The following is a 20,236-nucleotide window of genomic DNA, read 5'->3' as shown; positions in this document are numbered from 1 at the left end:
CTGGAGCCGCACACATGACTTCTGAGTCACTGATCCTGCTGCAGTTGCCTCCTTCCTCTGCTTGCGCCCCGGGCAGGGGCTCTGAATAGCTTAGCCTCTCTCCCCCGGCGCGGAGAGCCYGGAGCCTGCGACGCTGGGACGCTCGTGGCAGGCAGGCCTCTCTGAGAGCGGGAAGGGAACCCGCAGAGACGGAGATCGTTAAATATCATCCAGAACTGTCCGTGATTAGCTCTTCTTTAGCACAGCTTGACCTCAGCTGGGCAGGGCTGGGACGCCTGAGCTGGCTGACTGTGASCTGACCTGGCCAGGCTGGCAGCTAGGGACAAACTTTTAGTGGAATGGATCTGTTTAGAGCATTTACCTTAAAACGAAATGCCACATTAAGAAACRCTGTGTGCTCAGCTGTGTACGTACGTAACAGTGAGGCCAGCTAATGGAGATGCTAAAGACAGATCTCTGTAGAGACTTCTGGGAATGTGCCAGCACGTATATAAGATGACACACATGCATCTTTGCAGCTCTTGCTGGGTGCTGGAGAAAGAGGGCAGGGTGGAATTTGTCCCACGGCGCTGGCAGAGCTTCCCCAGGTGGACGCGCACCCACGTGTGGGTCTTCCTACACTTAGGAAGTGCTCAAGCTTTCTTGGTTGCAAGCTGCAGTGATTCTCTTTTTACCTTCAGTCTTTGGTGCCCTTCCTAAATTCAGTGTATTTACTGGGAAACTCAGGACTACAGATCCTTTAGCCCCCTCTACCCCTACTTGTTCTTAGGCAGCTTGTTTGACTCCTCTCTAGCTCTACTCTGGTGCTCTGCAAAGTGACATGAAAACCACCACAACGATGTTAGGAAATACAGCAGTGATTTTGTGTTGTTTTGACAGTTTAACAAATTCTGAGTTTCTTAATTCACAACTCTGGGTATTCTTTTGGTTGTTCTGTAGGAGTATTAGAGGCTTATACTGAATAGTTCTCAATTCTGAGTTAGGATGGCCTTATTTGCCTTGAGCACTGAGCCCCACTGTGTGGGTTGAAACTATTCATGAGTAAACCTCTTCAGAGTCAAAAGTGTACTTCTGCATTTCTCAAACCTCTCTAATTAAGCTCTTATTATTTATCTTTCACAAAGTATAATGGAAAACTTGAATAACAGAAGGATCAGAAATGGTGCAGTAGAAGAGGTTTATCTTACATAAATATTAAGAYGTATTTGAAAGCATATATGCAAATTAATTTTATATTGGTTTGAAAGAAAAGAGTTACARGGTTTCCAAATAGCAATGGTATAGAAAGTAAGAGACTAAAGTATTACCTAGGCTTCTTACTCAAGCACAAGATGCTTCTCAAATCGCTGTGTGATTATGGTTTTAATTCCCAGTACAATGGTTATACTGGGATTTAGTTAGGCAGAAGAGGTTTAGTATTTTGAATATATAATTAGATGAGCAATCATTCATCCCTGTTGCTGCTTTACAAGTACAAAATCTCTTTCTCTCTCTTTTTTGGAGTTGCCTTAAATAAGAATGTTAAAGGAACAAAATAATATTGTCCTGACTTCCCATGCACTTGCGTGTCTTATCTGTAAGGTATCCACTTGTAAACTGATACACCCTGAAATATTAAATGTACTGTGTATTTTAATAAGTCATGTAAATTAAATGAGATTAATCCTAGTTCATGGTCGAAGATGTAAAATTAACTAATTAGCATGGCTAAGAAAACCCAGCCATGATAACCTCTTCAGCTTCCAGTAGCAGCCCAGCCTCCTCCTGCTTCCCAGTTTTTCTGGCATTGCTCTGCAGTGGTGTGCTGGGAGCACTGGTGGGGTATCTCGAGCACAACTGTCAGTGATGGGTGTCAAGGCTTCTCCCGTGTTCCGTGTTGTCCTCCTGATCCTGCACATCGCCTGATACCTGTCGCTTGTAGAACTTCTTGATTCAGGTACTAGTGGTGCTCTTGCCCCCTTCACTGGGGCGGCATAGGAAGGGAAATGCAGGAAGCACTTAACGTGTTCTTGGTAGAGTCCCCAGGTTGTGATATCCATAACGAAGGTCCTATCTGTGTGACACAAGCCTAACACGCCATGAAGTCTCTGAGATCCTTTCTTTTCACTTGGAATTCCCCTTCTCCTGGAATAGTTCRTTGTAGTTTTTGCCCATATTCCAGTGTGGAAGTAGCACTTTGAAGTGATAAYGCACATGCTCTATTTCCTCTAAGCTAATTAACTGGAGATTACTGCTGATGTTTTCTATGTTGTTTGTTTCACTCTAAGGCCTGATAATGACTGTAAGTAAACCTTGTTACTTTGGTAATCTGCTGCTGGGGATCGTTGGAGTAGATGTTAATCTTGCGTATATCTTGGAAGATGTCACCTATTATCAAGATTCCTTGGGTTCCTACACATTTCTCATAGATAATAAAGGTAACTTTTTGGTTCAAATAATCTATTCCTTTCCCACTGAGGTCATTAGCTATCAAAAGCAAGCTGYTAATTCTCATGTCTCTAATTTGTAAGTAGTGAATTATAATGTTTATTAAAACATTAATTGCAACTTGTTTGGTTAGTTTTGTGTAAGGATTACCAGACAGATAGAGACTAGAAGTGGATTCATGATTTGAAATTTGTGTGATGGGGTTCTAATATGAAAATGTTGACTGCTACTGGAAGAGATTTTCTACATGTGTAAATGAGTTTTTCTGCATGTGTAGGGCAAAAGGCAAACTGGGAATATATGTGTGTATGAAGCATTTATTTTTTTTCTCTGATCCCAAATTCATTCTACTGTTTGGTTCTTCAGTCTGTCTTTTTTGTTTGCAGCTTACCACCTTTTAACTTAGTTGCTGGTAACATTCCTTGTTTACTTACTTTTTTTAACCATTTGTAAAAATAAGAGGAGTACTTGTATGTAGTTACTGTATTTGATTTTTGTTTTCTCTGTATTTATCCAGAGCTTAGTTGATTTAATGCATTCAATATATACTTTATGTATTTATGTTCTAGGATACACTCTTATGCACCCGTCCCTTACGAGGCCCTACCTGCTGTCTGAACCTCCGCTGCACACTGACATTATTCACTATGAGAACATTCCGAAGTTCGAGCTGGTACGGCAGAACATCCTTAGGTAAGGGCCCCAGGATGCAAGTCCAATCGTTAGCAGTCCTAACAGCACTGGAAGTACTTTTAGAGGGGGATTTAAGAGCACATATACTATAGATTCCTCATCGTTACTATCATTGAAAGTTGCTTTTCCTATTAAATCTGGATGCTTGCATGGAATTGAGGACACATGTTTTGCAAATGCAGAACAACTCAGTTTTTATTTTTCCTCCAGCTTTCTTCATCGTATTTGGTGCGCTAAAGCAGTGGTTTCCTCAGCCTATCTAGGGGAGAGTCTTTATAATCTCAGAAGTCAGGAAGAGTTTCCAAATATTCRGTCTGGGTTTTTCTTTTTATCCAATAATTCCTAGTTTCATTCCCCATACTACTTCTCTCTGCTGGAAGTTCARCTATTTTAGCTGTTAGTAGATAGTTATTATGGCTGCTTAACATTGTGATCTTACAATCACATTACCATATGGCTGGCTGGTTGCCATCTAACGTTTTTCTTTGCTTTTTCTCTCTTCCCTCTAGTAATTTTGACGATGTTCTGTGTTCCTCAGTTTTCAGAAATCTTTTTAGTATTGAAGTGCTAACAGTTGAAGTGTTGTGTAAGATATACAACACCCATTAACTCCTTTATACTTAAACTCTTTCACAGCATTCTTTACCATAACTGAGTATTTGTACCTTAGGATATATCCTTCCTTCTATCTGGCTCTTTCTCATTTTTTTCTGGTTGCATCTGGATTTATTTTCTATGCTTTAAGTCCACAGTGTCCTAATTAAAAATAAAAGTAACACTTCGAGTCCTTTCATCTTCAAAGTCCTTTACCAGCCTTTTTTTCCACATGTCCCCTCTCAGGTCGGTAAGTTATCCTGATATTTTGTTTAGAAATAGAGAAGTGCGGGGAATACTGGCCAAAACCTGTTAAAAGTGAGAGTCAGAGCAAGGATACTGTTGGCTGGCACTTCTGTGCACAGGTAACTAGCTCAGGTCTCTAAGAGCATTGTTTAGATACTGCACGTAATTGCTTTTTTCTAGAAAAAGATAGTGTTTGGAGGACTTCTGGCTTGGAGGATTTCTACATGAGACCATAATCCATATCATGAGGGTGCTTTTGACACTCTCCACATTTTGCATGTACTTCTTTTACCTCCTTTCCCTCTCTCTCTCACGAGCTTTGAAGAAATTACACTTTTGTTCCCAACATTGCAACTCTCGTACTTAACTCTCTGCTTAAGAACTGGTACAGTGTTAATGTAGACAAGAGCCCTTGTCTTCAAGCATGAATTTCTGGTCTGAAAGCAACATTAGAATAGACAAARATACAATATGATATGCATGAACAATTCTGCAAATTTAAACCTCACTAATATTAGGTTTAATTTCAAGTCTGCCTACTGTTTTTTATTCTAAATTTAAATTGRTAGTAAATGAGTACTATTCCAGTATTCATAGTGTGTCAGGAAATGATAAGCTATGATCATGGGCTGTATGAATCTACAAAATAGAAAATTGTAAGACTTAAGAGGTTGGTTTGTTTGTTTTTGCAGTTGAAAAAGATTTTACTCAAAATATGCTGGTACATATATGCTGCAGGAAAATATGCTGGTGTTTTCAACAATTCAGAGCAATTTTTTCTTCACGAAAGACAGATAATTATTAACTCCTTCATCCTTACGATAGTTCTATGAATGTGCAGGAGGTCAGTTTTGTTTAAGAGCTTTCACAGTGTTTGATAAAATGCTGGATGTTATTTTTGCCCATACAGCATCCCCTTGGGCAGTCAGATCATTACAGTCCCTGTGAACTCCTCACTATCTTGGCATGTAAAYAAGCTGAGAGAAATTGGAAAAGAAGCCTACAATGTCAGCTATGCCTGGAAAATGGTAAGTACCTAAAAGGAAACTGTTTAATATTTTAACTTACTCTATGCTACCTTGCAAGAGTATATTAATATATTGAATAGMGTGAAGTATGAAGTATGGCTAATGTTGAAGTATGAAAGGTTTGAATTATATAGGAGCATAAATGCTTTTATTATGTAAACAACAATGAAATTATAGTTGCAGGCTCGTTACCATGTAATCTTCGGAGACATRTCTATGTGGACATGTGTATGTTCTCTCTTTGTGAATGTTCTTAAAGGAAGGCATTCATTTCATTTTGTAAGATATATAATGTCTAGTCATACAGCAATTACACTCATGGCTTTCCACTGGAAGAAAATCTATACTGCCCTGTATRTCACATGCAAGCCAGGTGACACACAAATACCTACCAGGCATCAAGTTCAAGTAAAGCGCTGAGGCAGTGTTTACTATTAAGTCGTTCTCTTACATTGTTGTTACTRTATTTTGGGCAGAGTAGTGTCATCCATTAATATAATTGAGTAAAAGTCAACTTCTCATTCCCATATTATGTTTAGGACATACTACATAAAAGGATTATATCAGTAGCCGTTAATGATGTTTGCTGTAATTTAAGAGCTTTCTTATAAACTTAGTTATATGAAAGTTTGCATTATTGAAACTAAGATGTTTATCTAACAGGCTATATTACCTGTTGTAAGAGTTGTTTCTTTTACTCCTTGCCAATAACAGAAATAAGAGAGGTTCTAGCAGCTGTCTTCCTTTCTTAGTTTAATTTGTAAACACATCTGAACACCAATCTTGACCCAGGGATTAAAATGAGAATCTAAAACTAAGTATAAACTAGGCAGCTTTTGCTGATGCCAGAAATAATTGGCTAACTTCTTTGTGTCAACAAACTTTTTAGGGTACTTGTGGATAATTTGACAGTATTAACTTAAAAACCCAACCTAAAAGATTATGCTGGGCAGTTTTAAAAGATTAAATCTGTCACTGTGTAATAGAAATTCACATAAGAGGKTGTCTGGAGCTAATATTTTAATTGTGAAATGCTGTGTTAAGTACCAGACACCCTTAGRGAGCAGCTGGGCAGCTCCAAGTTTCACTAGTTCAATGTACCTCAGCATACTAAGAAAATACACAAACCAACAAAGCATGTGACACATACAACACACAGAATGGTAAAGATAAAATCTTACTCTTGACAGTTAATTTGTCAGGATTCTTTGTAATGGGAACCTCAGTGTGTGCTTTCATCGGCTGTGAACCTGAAGCCTCTCCCCTACTAATGACACTTCAAAAAGTATATTTGTATTTTGTGCATAGACTTTGAATTTCTTTTTTCCCCACAACTTAGCAGCTTCAATATGTRTAGGATAATTTACTACAGTCTGAAATGTGGCTGTGTGGGTCTGAGTTGCTATAATCAGGCTGTTGAAGACTAAGGTCTCTATCTTGCATGGAGACCCATGTGCTCTGAATGTTTTACCCACCTGGCTCTCCTCTCTGCTGCAGGGTTGAATCCTTGCTAGATACTTGGAAAGGGAGTTGTCTGTTTTCAGAGAGAGTGGGAACTGTGATCTTGGAGAGTATGGCCAAGTGGGATGCCACCTTCCTGAACAGGATGACATGAGCAATTCAAGAAAAGGGAATAAAGGCTAGATAGAAAATAAATGCTGTAAAACCTCTGTGTTTTTGTTTTAGTCTGATGACTTGTCATGTTTTTCAGGTCCAAGACACATCCTTTATTCTGTGTGTTGTGGTGATACAGCCAGAAATACCTGTTAAACAGCTTAAGAATCTCAACACTGTCCCCAGTAGCAAGCTCCTGTATCATCGCCTGGATCTGCTGGGCCAGCCTAATGCCTGTCTGCACTTCAAGCAGCTGGCAACCTTAGGTAAAGCCTTCCTGCACTCATCCATCCCCCGTGCATGTTTCTGCAGAGTGTGGCAGGRGGAAGAACTCTTCCACAAAGCAGTGGAAACACTCTCCTCTTGAGAGGCTTCCCTCCAAGGTAGACTTTCTAATTAGYGTTACATTTGTGCAGCTCTGCTTGATCATAGCTAACCTGCTCAGCCCTACCTCTGGCAAGCACTTAGGTGGTGAGTGCAACAGCATTGCTCATTTGATCAGGAAAGAACTGCCCTGGAGTCTTGCTCAGTGTAGCTCCGGAAAGTGGGGTGGGGAGAGGTGTCACACMTGGCTTAAAACTGGTCCTATTCTCTTGGCTGAAAAGCAGCTTATTGGCAAATAGCTTGAATAYAGTGAAGTTCCTCCCAGTCTCACAGGACTGTGATTCTGTTGACTTCAGATTTATGCAGATTTTTCACTGCCGTAAGTATTTAATACCATCAATACACTTGAAGTCAAAAGTTATGTCTTTTGGGGGAAACTCAGAGTTTTAATGTTCTCTGAATTCTTGTACTGTGAAGTTTCTAGACCTTTTGTAGCTGCATAAAGATTCACAGGTCACTGACATATTTTAGAAAACTGTGCTTCTGCTGTTGATAGGTTAAACTGATTCTGTTCCACCTTACTAATTTCAATAGTTGCTCAAACACTTGGGAAAGAGGGACAGTCAACATGTCAGTAGAAGCTTTAATGTCTGGAAAGGATAGGGARCTTCCAAAATCTTTTAAGAAATATAACACGCTAAGACTACAGGATTTTTTTTTTTTAAGTAAGCATCCTAAGTTGCAAGCTTTCACAATAAGTATTAAAGTTTAGATTCTCTCTAAAMTTTGTGCTATGTTACAAAGAGTTCTGAGTTAACTGTTTTTGTTTGTGGTGGGATTTAAAGGTCTYGTAGAAGATTACAGAGTAGTGATATTGCCTTGCTATATTGCAGTGCTACAAATAGCTGAGTGAGGTTAGACTGGAGGAGCTTGACAGACCTATGGAAACTACTTTGCCAATTGTTTAAAACACAAGATTTTTTCCTTCTTTGTAATGTGGTGCCTAGTTTTGGTTGTCTTATATCCAAAAATACAGAATAAAAATGGAAAATATCCAAAAAACACAGTACTAAGGTGGCAAGTGGAAAAACTTCATACAAACGAAAATGCAGTTGGAATATTTGGTCTGCAGAGCAGATGAAGGACTACAATAGAAGTTCATAAGTGATGATTGCAGTACATATGGTTGCTGGATGTATGGTGATGTGTTGTAGAGAAATGTGAATAAAGAGAGACCACTTCACTTAGCCTGGTGGGATTTTTTCTCTGGAGACCATTGCACTCTTGAGAAATCTGGTTGCCTTGATCAAATATTCAAGAAAAGACATTCTTCAGCCCTGCATCATCATCATCATCAAAATCCTGGATTTCTTTTAAAAAGAAAATTTCTGCTCTCCACTATCCTGCATGAGAGCCATTKTATGTGCCTAATCTTATGATGCTATACCATCCTCCCCACTCTTAGCCTGTTTGGTGTAGTGTTTTTGGACATGTGACTTTAATACTAAGTCGTGCTTTCCCTTGGGCCAGATCCGACTGTTGTGTTCCTGCAGTGCCCATGGTGCCTCTTCGTGAGTGCTGCTGAGAACACTTCCATCTCTGACTCTCTTCAGTGGTCTACCTTTTTTCCATACACTGTTTTTTTTTTCTCCCCTCTCAGCTTTATTCTTCTTACATTATGATTCTATTGGTTATTCCACTGATGCCAGGCTTAGTTTTCCTGGTATGGGTCTCCCTTTCCATATATTGTCTTTCATGGCTAAAATCCTATCTAGTCATTTCTGGTTTCTCATTAAGATCTCCTTTCCAGTCTGCATGTAACAGCTAAGCAGATGTCAGATGCAGAGAGATGCTTCTGATCTTCCTTTTCCCTTGCTTGAATTAAGCCTATCACCACAAACCAAAAAATACCTTGGCTGCTTACAGGAGGTGGCATAGCCTGATAGCCCAAAGCTATGCCCAGACGACTGAAATGAGTACTTCATCGTAAACTGTATCTTGCGCTGTAGAAATGTGCGTGAAAAGTTAAGTTTTGGAGGTGCTTGGGTGGCGGGCTGTGCTGAGGAGAGTTCCCGTTCGGGATGGTTGCCTTTGCCCTTCCTCACCCTTGCGCACAGTCCACTTACAGCCGGTAGCACTCGTGCACTTCTCGTGGGGAAGTGGGCACCAGAGTAAGGGGTGCGTTGCTGCAACTCCTTCTGCTGGTCACGCTCTCACGTAGGACCCCATGTCGGATGCTCGTTCGTGTAGGAGTGGGTTTACTGTACAACACGTGCAATTCGTTGTCCTTAATTTTTTAATAYTTTGTTCTTTTTAGAAAGCCCTACAGTCATGCTGTCTGCAGGCAGCTTCTCTTCTCCTTACGAGCATCTCAGCCAACCCGAGACAAAGCGGATGGTGGAGCATTACACCGCCTACCTCAGTGACAACACCCGGCTGATCGCTAACCCTGGCCTTAAGGTGTGCTGTTTGTCTGTCCCTCCCTGCCGCCTGTCTCGCGCCTGTGGGTTGGCCTCCCAGCTCATGGGGTAGCGCTGGGAGCAGAGTGCCTGAATCGCATCTCTCCTGATGCCGATGGTGCTGCGGGGCTGCAGCAGCGGTTTAGCATGGTACCACCTTGCGTGGAAGGGARTCCTGTCCCCTCCTCGGCCGAGCGGGCTTCAAGGCCGGCAGGCAAACGGGGCGGGAGAGAGGGACCACCTCCTCYGGGAAGGAAAGAGTTAAACCCAAACAAAACAAAAAACTCCACGCTTGCCAGTGGAAACCATCCTAACACGCGGTAGGAAAACGGAGCTGCGAGGGATTCTTAGTGGGAGATGTCYCTGTGCTTTTAGGCGTGTAGATGAGGAAGCTCTGCTTTGTGTGCAAGTGGAGTTACGTTTACCTGAACCAAAAAGCAAACGCTCAGAGCTGCAGAGCTGATGGCAACGATACCTCATTACAATCAGCTTTTTCCCCGCCTGGAACGTGCGAGGTGTGAGAAGATTTTAAACAAGCAGTCGAGTTCAGATGATCTCCAAGAGGCCTTTAGGAAACCCCGCGAGCGGCTCGTTCCCTTTCGGTGCGSGCCGCGAGGGGACCCCTGCCAGCGCTGCCTTTTGTTTTGCAGTTCTCCGTCCGAAACGAAGTGATGGCGACCAGTCACGTCACGGATGAATGGATGACACAGATGGAAATGAGCGGCCTCAACAGCTACATTGTGCGGCGGTACATCGCGACCCCCAACGGGGTGCTCCGCATCTACCCCGGCTCCCTCATGGACAAAGCCTTCGATCCCACCCGCAGACAATGGTGGGTTGCAGGGTCCCGGTATCAAACCTTCAGTTATCTTCAGGAAAATATTTAATATCGATTTCACCGAAAGCCTGTTTATTGTGGCCGGCTCTAAGCTGTTTATCTCAACGTTTTTGTGATGGGTAAAATGCTTGGTGCTTAAATACGGCTAGCTAAAGCCTTTATCGGCTCTAATTTCAACCTTTCTATTCTACGTGCGGGTTGCTGTTTCACATGCCTCCTGTAGCAGATGGGAATATAAATATTCAGAAAAGGAACAGTGCTGATCTTGTCATTCCTTTTACATCCATTAGGGACTGGCTGATTTGGCTTTTGGCAATGTTTTCAGCTCCTTGTGGCATTTTTAGCTGTTAATATTTTAATGGCTTTTTTGTTTTGTTTACGGTGGATTTTCTTACCGATTCAAAACAGAAATTTGCTGGCCTGACTCTGCGCTCTTAATTATGCACTAGCATCTGATTTAGGAAAATATTTGTATGCATTGCAAATGAGAGCCTGAGACACGGGAGCGCTCTTGAGTGTATTTTGGCAAGTGCTTTGTTAAAAATGCAGGAGCCAGGTCCTGCTCCGCTGTGCCTGTGAGCAGTCCCGTGGAAGGCTGCAGCACACGGCGAGCTTCAGAGCCAGCCCTCCGGCCCCGTGGGGAAGGCTCTGGACTGCGTCGACACCGCTCAGTCTGTGCCGTTCCTGACCCATGTTTTCCCTGAAAAATAGTTACCATAGTTTCTGGTTACTGATTCTGGGGACTCTCTTCCTTTTCGTTGTTGTTTGTTTTTGCTGACATGTAACATGATGGAATTTTGCTTTTTTCTGTATTTTTTTTTTTTGGTGGCCAGATAAATGGAGGGTATTCACACTGTAAACGAACTGAATACCTTTACAATCCTGTGTCTCTGTTTTTAAAAGCTCCCGCATCTTTTTTGTCTTTTTACTTTCACACTTCACACTTTACTGTTCTTTTTTCTTTTTTTTCCTTTTTTCTTTTTTTTTCCTATCTGTGGTTTTAAAAAAGCCTCTATATACAACATGAGATAGTCACTTGTTTTATATACACAGCCAAAGGGTTTTGGAAAGTGTTTTGGAAAGAACAAGCAAGAGTAACAGACTAGTAATAAAGTTGAAGTTGGTTAAGCTACTTGCACAACATAGTGCAAACATGCAAGTATGTGTACTGGGAGGAAAAACTGAGTAATAACCTTTCATACAGAAAAGTGATTTTAACAATTAGAATGTTTTACAAGTTTTCCTATTGCATTAGGAAGGTATTTGACTRTTTGATTGGGTTGCGCCCTTTTTTATGTTGCCAAGTACTTTTCCAAAAAAAAAAAAAATAGTTCGCAGTTTTCTGACATTTTTTTTAAACTTTCATGCGTCAGTTTTTGCTTGTAAAGACATACTTTCTCCTGCATTTGCCATGTAATGATTTTGATCATGCTTGTTTGACAGCTTGAATCTCAGCTGGCACCAAGTAGTGCATTGTTCTGGGGGAAAAAAGAATGAGTAAAATGACTTTATGCATATTTTACCCTGAAGTGAATTGAGCTATTTTAATGTGGTTTTATATGCTGAGGAACYGTTTATTGAACTGGTCTGTTTTAGTTCTGAGTTTTGATTGTGCTTAGGAACTTGCTTAGTTTTAAGATCCATAAGCAGAAACTTTAATTCAGTAGCACATTGTTCACTGTGAGCAGAATTCAGTGCTTATCTGTGTTTCTGGAAGATGAAGGACACCGCCTTCGAGTTTAACATAACCAGTTCTCACTAATCAAGAAAGTTTCTTGTGGCCTCCCGTAGGTACTTGCACGCGGTGGCCAATCCAGGCCTGATAACGTTCACTGGTCCCTACCTGGATGTCGGAGGGGCAGGCTATGTCGTTACCATCAGTCACACAGTCCATTCTTCCAGGTAAACTGTGGTTTGAGATTCATGTCGAGCAAGAATACTCTGAATTGCCTCCTAAAGAGATTTGCTTTGGGCAAGGTGGAMGTATGCTGGGTGATTCCTACATGTCCAGGAACTGAAAACAAAACTGTTCTTAAAGTGCCTTGAAGAAATGAAATACAACTTCGTGTAGATGCAGTGGAAATAGTATATTGAAATGCTGTGAAAAATCCACGTGTATGAATAGGCTTATGTTCTGTAACTTTAATATATGAATAGTAACTGCATAGAAGAAAAGATTGATTGGCTGAGAACATGCTCCTAGGCGAACGTGAGATGAGATTTCATGTATACAACATGAGGATTTAGGAGGGGAGAGGGAGCTCTTTCATACGGCAGTTTTGGATATGTTCCCTCTCTGCTGGTAGCCAAGTAGACTGATCTACTTTTTCATCAAGACAGCTAATCTCTGAATTTCCTGCAGTTTGCTGAAGTTACTTGCACACAAGGTGTAYGTACCAGAGTGATGTATGGGCAGGAGCAAGAGATGGAAGGAGATCTGCTGGCCTGCCGGTGAGGCTCAGTCTACACGACCCGTTTCGTTAAGGAGCCRTCTGTGCTCCAAGCAGTGCTGAGGGCCACTAGCCCGGACTATTTAAATTTAGCACGTAGGTGTTTTGTGCAGGGCTTTCAGGCATAAAAGAAYGTGAGGAAAAGCCTGTAAACCTTGGCCTGTGCTTACGGGATTGCAGAAGACAGTGATGGCACTGCTCCGTGCCTTTGGGGTCAGAACACCTCATACAGCYAAAGCAGTATTGTACCGCACTGAAAGTAGTGTTTAATTAGCTGTCTATCAAAGTTGATAAAGAGAGTGTTAGTGTTTCCTATATTCTCACCAGAGTCAATATTACTGCCATGAGAAGTGAAATCTTTCTTTTATGAGTATTTTTTCATTGCTGAACTGATCCTTTCCTCAAAGACCAGATGTTTTTTTGTTTCGATGATTTTCTGAACAGGCGTCTAAAGCTGAGATCCCGCTGGTTTGAGATGTAGGACGTTAAAGGAGCTCATGAGCTGCATGCTGCTTGCAGGCCACGTGCTAAGTCTTTCTATCACAAACACCAGAAATTTTCAGAAATATTAATTACTCATTTCGGTTTTTGTGGAGTCTGTTCCAAGGTTTTCAGCGAGCGGATGGCTCCTGTAGACACTCCACTTAATGTCTCCCCAGTTAAAAGGTAGCTCCTAACTTGGCGCTGGTAAATACAGATCGTCGATCCAGCAGTTCAGGACGCTGCTCTTCTCCAGTGGCGCCTTGGCTCTGCATTTTCCCACCACACAACATCTGTTTATCTCTTTTGGCAGGAATATCAGTCAGGCTTACTGTCTGTGTGGTTTTTCACAGAGAAATTTGCTTAAGAAGATATGCCCTTCTCTGAGAAGCGTAATTAATGAAAATTCTGATTTCTGTCTAGTAAGAGATGGTTCATTTCACTTTAACAACTGCTTGCATGGGTTATTAGAGCGTGATTAAAGAAAAGTTAAACAAAGTTGGGCAGATGGGAATGTGATTCCTAGGTAAATATGACCCCTATAGATTGTAGTCACATGCGGTTATCTCCAAACGGTTCTTGGTTTTGTGTGTGTGTGGGTTTTTTTATTTATTTTTTATTTTTTTAAGGGGGGAAGGGGGGCAGAAAACAGTAGAGTTAATAGATACACTTTCATTAGAAGCTATTGTGTGGGTTTAAATTACAATATTAGTTTATCTGGAACTGAAACCTCTCTCTTATTCCCATTTTTATTACATCTCTTTTTTTCTGGTAGATGGCAATAGATTAATGAACAAGTTTATTTAATATTACTTTGATCAGCAAACCAGAAGGAACTAATGCTTAAAAATGACATATTCATATGTTCATAGCATTCCTGATAGCTTTTTGTCTGTTGGAACAGAGCAGTAACGTCAGAAAGTCATAGCCTGATGCCTTGTCCTACACAGTTAAATATGTCTGTGCTGTTTCACTGTCATCCTTTATCCCRTTCATTCTCCCTGAAATGGATAGTTAAAAATAAATTAGATTTTTAAAACAGTGTTTTTAAATTTAAAAAAATATATTATATGGCATTTAGTAAAAGCATTGTGACATTAGATTTCAGTGGGTTTTTTCTACCAGCAGAACAGTATCTTCTAACCTATTTTTCAAGAAATAAATTGGTAGAAGTGTCCTCAGAAGTCCTGTGAATAAGGCTTTTTAGAGAGGGAGCAGAGATGGGAATTTGCAAGGACAGGAAGTTTCGGAAAAATAACAACACAGATAGGATGTCGTTGCTGTTTGGAGCAGAGCTTTTTTCCTTTACAGAACTGTTAGGAGAAAATACTTCCGTGCATCAGCATGAGACCGTTTGGTAGGTCTCTGTATCAGTTGCTAAGGTAACTGCGTGTATGCTTGGGCTGGTGTCCACGCATATATAAAAATAAGAGTGAAGCAGACTTTCAGTAGAGACAAGACACTACAATTCACAGCAGCTTCCACTGCTCACAAGCATCCACAGAAACTTCAGCTTCTGCTTCTTCCCTAAATGTTTGTTTTTTGGTTGCCCTGCGTCGGGGGAGTGTGCTGAATGAGAGCAGCTGCTGCGTGAGGTGGTTTTAAACGTCGCCTGGCTGCCAGCTCGGCAGCTGTCAGGTGAATCGCGGTATTAGCCGTGTCCAACTCGGGCCAGCCGGGCAGGTGAGGGACCCGTCAGGAGGACACGCTGCGCCGCGGGAAACGTTCGGTCCGGTTCCAGTTAGCCGATGCCTGGCGCAGCGTAGCAGCGAGTCAGCCTCGAGCCGAGGTCTGTGCCGAGGTCTGTGCCTTTTTTTTTTTTTTTTTTCAGCTGACTAAAATTCAAGGGCTCAGTCTTACACCTAGCAGGAGTTTGGTTACCTGCAGGTGAGTTCCCGTTTGAGGGAGAAAATGCAGAAAACATTTAATGACCAAGCGAGAAATGGTGCTTTTTTCTAGCTTTTGCATCCTGCACTGATGCTTCTGTTCCAGGGACAYGACTAAACGTTAGTTATGACCAGTGGGGAATGACTTCTTGCTGTGTGAGAGGGGATGACRCTTGGAAGAGCTGAGCTCTACTGATAGTACAGACACAGGCTTTGGATTAGAAGTAAAAATGTGTGTATTGTCTCTCCAAACAACAAAAAAAAAACCTGAGTGAAGTGAGGTTTAACAGAGTCTCTCCAGCAGCTTCATATTTGTTTCCCAACTGTTCGGGTGCGTAGGAAGAGCTGCAYGAAGTGCTGAGAAGCCCCGAGTCCGTAAGGGCTGCGGGGATGCGGGTCGCTGCAGCTCCGTCCCTCCGCGGGAAGCTGCTGCCACCCTGCAGCCGGGGTCCGGGGACCTGCAGCGCGCGACCAAGCAGAGGAGGYTGCTTTATGTACGTGCTTGGGGAGTTCTTACTCTCGATCTATATCGATAAGAATTAAAGTGCTGGTTGGATCTAAATGGTCTCATCAGACGTTCTTCAGTTTAAGAAACCAAGCGTTGTTCGATCCAGAATGGTGAAAACTAGGTCCTTCAGTATGCAGGTATGGATTTGAGCTGATCATTTATGTGCCGGGGAACCTAGTCCCTTTTATTAAGTAGGGAATTGAGTAATTAAGGAAAATCCTTTTAATGGCTGTATTAATAAGTGTGTTTTTTTCCTTTTTGCAGTGCACAGATGTCTTCGGGACATTCTGTGGCAGTGATGGGCATTGATTTTACCCTGAGATACTTCTACAAAGTTCTCATGGACCTACTACCAGTTTGTAACCAAGATGGAGGGAACAAAATTAGGTAAGCCTTTTCTTTCCAGTAATAGATGTCTTCAGCCTTCCCCCCACCACCCTTCGTTTCCCTCTTTGACCAGATGAGGTCACATGAGGGTGGAAAAAAGGCTGTAGTTTGGATMTGTGGTAACTTGATAACATGGTTTTGGCATTGTTGTTGCTTGTTTGTTTCTAAACCTTAAATTTAGGAAAGGAAATGGTTTTCTGCTATTCTGCCATTTCTTTTCTTGTTTGATTTGTGGAGGTTTTATGTTTAATGGTGTGTAAAAGGCATATCAGGGTTTTGGTCTGCAGGGGGTTTTTTGTTTATTTTTTTAGTTTTTTTTCTTTTCCTATTTAAAAAATATTCATAATAAAAGAGATCAGATGCTTTTTTCTGTCTTTGCATTCCAGAAATCAGGAATCTCAGGCACATTGTTAATTTTTTTTTTTTTTAGACCATGCATAGCAGCCAGAACTAATGTTTATAGCCTTTATTGAACGTGTACAAGTATTACGTTATTATACATTATTACGTATGTGTATCTCCACAAAGTGTTTTTATTTGCAGTCATTCTGAGGTGCTGATAATCAGCAAATGAACCCAAAACAGAGAACAGAAACATCATGTAATGCATTATGGGACCAAACATTACAGATTAAAACCTCACAGCACACTGTTTTCTAGGTGAGGGGCCTGGGGCACAGATACAATATAATTTCTCTGAGATCAYACAGGAAAATAAAGAAGAACTGGAAAGGGGAAAGGAAAAGTTGAGAAAACCAAGAATTAAATAGAGGTGATTTATCATCCCACAGTTAAAATTGAATTCAAGACTGCTTCTAAAGCAGGAGGTCGTTAAGTGAGAGTGTGAAATCTGTTTAACTAGGGTATTCGTGAACTGTTAAACCTTTGAAGTTCATTATACTTTATATTTTATTTCTGGCTCTTCCCAAGTCAGACTTGACAATACACTGATTGGCATTTCTTTTTGTTTCTGGTCTGTTCCATTTTCACATTCTTGATATTCTGTGCAGGCTTGCTGTAACAGTAACAGGCTTAAAAGCTTCAGGGAAATACCATTATATTCTTTAAATAAATTTTCCAATTAACTTGTTTAATGGAAATTTTTTTTATTAAATGGAAGCAGTTAAAAATTCTTATTCCAGGGGTAAGGATCATATGATATTTCACCATATTTTTCTAAAACCAAAGGAAGCCTAATCAGAGACTTGTATGCTTTCTTTGTTGTGGGGCAGGTGCTTTATTATGGAGGACAGAGGGTATCTCGTGGCACACCCAACCCTCATCGATCCCAAAGGACATGCACCGGTAGAACAGCAGCATATTACACACAAGGTTTGGCTCCTTTTTCCATGTTTTTTTTTCTACGGTTTAGTCCTACCTTGATTAATTTCTGAGGTGATAAGGAATGTAGACAAGTTGCTGTTTGTGCATGTTTTTAAAAGGCATAAAATCCTACACTTCTCCTTTTAGGAGCCTTTGGTAGCAAATGACATTCTGAACCACCCAAACTTTGTCAAGAAAAACCTCTGCAACAGCTTCAGCGACAGAACAGTTCAGCGGTTTTATAAATTTAACACTAGCTTAGTGGTAAGTGTATGCTTTATTTTGCTTTTGAATGTACTTTGGTGAGGTTGGATTCCTTTTGGTAGGAATACAAATCCTCGCCAGCATCAGCTGCAGTGACACCAAGGCCAACCTTTTGTGTCGACTGGCCTCTGTATGCCCTCTGCACACGAGATCAGTGATCTGGAGTGCGTGCGTTGCGCTTGTACGAGGARTCAGCTGTCGTACGAGGGGGTATAGATGTGAGAACTGGCCAGCTGGGGATGATGTCTGCTAAGTCTAGTACAGGAACATGCAAATGAGAGAAGCTCTCTAGTGTTAGATGAGATGTTTCCAGTAGTGGTACAGATATTTTGCCTTGCATCCAGCCASCTAACATCCCATTTCCAACTCTGACTCGTGTCACATCCTCCTGAGGTACAGACAGTAAAGGCCTTTAATAACTTCTAGCTAGGTGGCAAAGCAGATGTGTTTACTGAGCAAGCATATGTGTACATTCAGAGTAAAGTTTGTTGAACCACACTCTTCTGAAGATCTGGCTACGTGGTTGTCCCAGCATGTCATGTACAGGCTTCCTCTTGTTCTCCGCCTTACTTGGAGATCTGAACCAAAAACGGCTGTCATCCCTTACTGGTTCAGGGAAGCTGGTTGCAGTGCTACAGAGCTGCCATTATTAGATCACTGCCAAATAATGCAAAAGATTCTAAGCTCTGTGGAAAAAGCCATTCTTTAATATTGTTCAATTATTACTGGGAGGAGAAGGTGGGAAATGAGTGTAAGAATTATTGGAAAGTTATKTCATGATGCATTGATTTATGTCAGATAGGTTTGAACATTTTCCCCACACTCAAAATGCAAAAAAGGAAAATATATGACTGTAAAGGAAATTGTATGGGACAGAGCAAAGACTTAAGATTGTGTCGTGCAAGTCAGAATCAGGAACGAGTTTACGTACTAAATAGACTGTAGCTGTGGAATACCGTGGGGTATTTTTACAGTACGTGCGCCAGGAAGTTTTCAGCAGGTTTTGGTGGTGCCTCCCYGGCAGAAGGGAGCCTCTCTGCAAAGGGCACAGCTGGCTGGCACGGCAGGGAGGGGGGCRAGCGACGTCTTCGAGGAAGGCGTAACCCACTCACGGCAGCGTTAACACGCTGCCCCCACTGCCGCGTGTCGTAATGTTTACTAGCTAAGCACGTGTTCTCTACCTTCAACAAAATCTTCCCCCAGTGGTAATTCAGAAGACAAGGAAAACTCAGCAGTTTGGATGATTTTACAGGGTTCCTATCTGAAAAGAAGGCCCTCCGATGCCTTCCGCCAGGTCTGCGGCCCCCTTGGGAGGGGGAAGGACCGCAGCGCTCCGAAAAAGGGCTTTTTTGCTACCTTGTGATGCACCTTGTTTTTCACTAGGGGGATCTGACCAACCTTGTGCACGGCAGTCACTGTTCCAAATACCGCCTGACGCGAATCCCGGGCACCAACACCTTTGTGGGAATTGTCAATGAGACCTGCGATTCCCTTGCCTTCTGTGCCTGCAGCATGGTGGACAGGCTCTGCCTCAACTGCCACAGGTGAGCAGGAGATGGGAAACGCTCGGGCTGCTGCTCTCTTCCTTCAAACTATGTAAAAAGCATTTGTTGTGTAAGCTAAATGTGTTGTGCAAAACTGAAGTGAGAACAAAGTAGTTGCTTTACTTATGCTGTTCCTAGGGAGCACGATGGTTTATAATGCCGTTTAATCCTTGGCCGTACTGTTCACGTGTTACAAAAGACACAGGGTAGTTTCTTCTTGACATTTTCATATGCTTTCCATGGATAGCATTAAAGGCCATGACTGATGTAGTTCCCTCAGAGAGGGAATAATTTTTGGATCAGGCCCTTTGCTCTGGCATGTTAATAAATACCTACTGTTTTTTGTGAATTAATATGATTTTACATGGAATGGGCCCTCTGCTTGCATGAGGTAACAGCATCGCCCTGTGATTTTTGCCCTGGAAAGGAGCCTTAGGTCTAGGTCAGAGTCTGTGATAATACTTGTCTGGGGGTTGTTGTCTGCTTTTTAGATTTAGCAAGGTGGCTACTGTATCATAGCCACGAGGCTGGATCCACGAGGCTCTGGTAAAGTATTGTCCTGGGTCTCTGTGCCAGATAGGAGCAATCTCTTCCCCTGAGGGGAAGGAGCAGCGTTACTGAAAACCTCGGTGAACCACCGATACGCAGCTGTGCTGTGGAGTTAGTGCTGTGAGTGTAATGTGTGCTGCTTACGCTTYTTTTTTTTCCTTTTCTTTTTGTCCTGCTGCTCAAGAATGGAACAAAATGAATGTGAGTGCCCTTGTGAGTGCCCTCTAGAGGTAAACGAATGTACTGGCAACCTAACTAATGCRGAGAGCAGGTGAGAACAAATGTTCTGTTTCGTGGCAATAACTGACGAGTGACAGAACTGACAAAATGGGTTGTTTGTTCGTGCTAACTTATAGCTGATACAGGATACTTTATACAGTGCTTTTTTAGCATAATTAAGCAGCTGATTTGTAATAGGTAATCTTTTTTGATGCTTGTGCTTTGACTACTACTTCTAACAGAAGGTTTTACTTTTTGCCCCCAATATAGGAATCCCAGTTGTGAAGTTCATCAGGAGCCAATGACTTTCACAGCAATTGATCCCAGCTTACAGGATGCTCTGCCGCAGTGTATTAATACTCAGTGCAATCAGAGAACAGAGAGCGGGTAAAGTGGGAGTTTT

General features: G+C 41.8%; 1 protein-coding gene across 1 annotated transcript in view; it reads left to right on the top strand.

Moving 5' to 3' along the window:
• The window catches only part of CACHD1 (cache domain containing 1), a 75,906-nt gene that overhangs the window by 47,132 nt on the left and 8,538 nt on the right, over window positions 1-20,236 (top strand). The window contains exons 10-22 of the mRNA XM_085306079.1: window positions 2,268-2,417; window positions 2,997-3,120; window positions 4,871-4,988; window positions 6,700-6,868; window positions 9,244-9,386; window positions 10,036-10,217; window positions 12,015-12,125; window positions 15,812-15,934; window positions 17,167-17,266; window positions 17,405-17,521; window positions 18,905-19,065; window positions 19,799-19,885; window positions 20,104-20,220. Coding sequence (XP_085162205.1) covers window positions 2,268-2,417; window positions 2,997-3,120; window positions 4,871-4,988; window positions 6,700-6,868; window positions 9,244-9,386; window positions 10,036-10,217; window positions 12,015-12,125; window positions 15,812-15,934; window positions 17,167-17,266; window positions 17,405-17,521; window positions 18,905-19,065; window positions 19,799-19,885; window positions 20,104-20,220 — 1,702 coding nt within the window. The remainder of the gene's footprint in view (window positions 1-2,267; window positions 2,418-2,996; window positions 3,121-4,870; window positions 4,989-6,699; window positions 6,869-9,243; window positions 9,387-10,035; window positions 10,218-12,014; window positions 12,126-15,811; window positions 15,935-17,166; window positions 17,267-17,404; window positions 17,522-18,904; window positions 19,066-19,798; window positions 19,886-20,103; window positions 20,221-20,236) is intronic.

This window comes from Rhea americana, unplaced genomic scaffold, assembly GCF_003343005.1.
Source record: "Rhea americana isolate MKP2758 unplaced genomic scaffold, rheAme1 scaffold_230, whole genome shotgun sequence".
NCBI classification, from domain to species: Eukaryota; Metazoa; Chordata; class Aves; order Rheiformes; family Rheidae; genus Rhea; species Rhea americana.
Note: the sequence above shows the minus strand (reverse complement) of the source record. Positions and strands in the feature narration are given on the sequence as shown.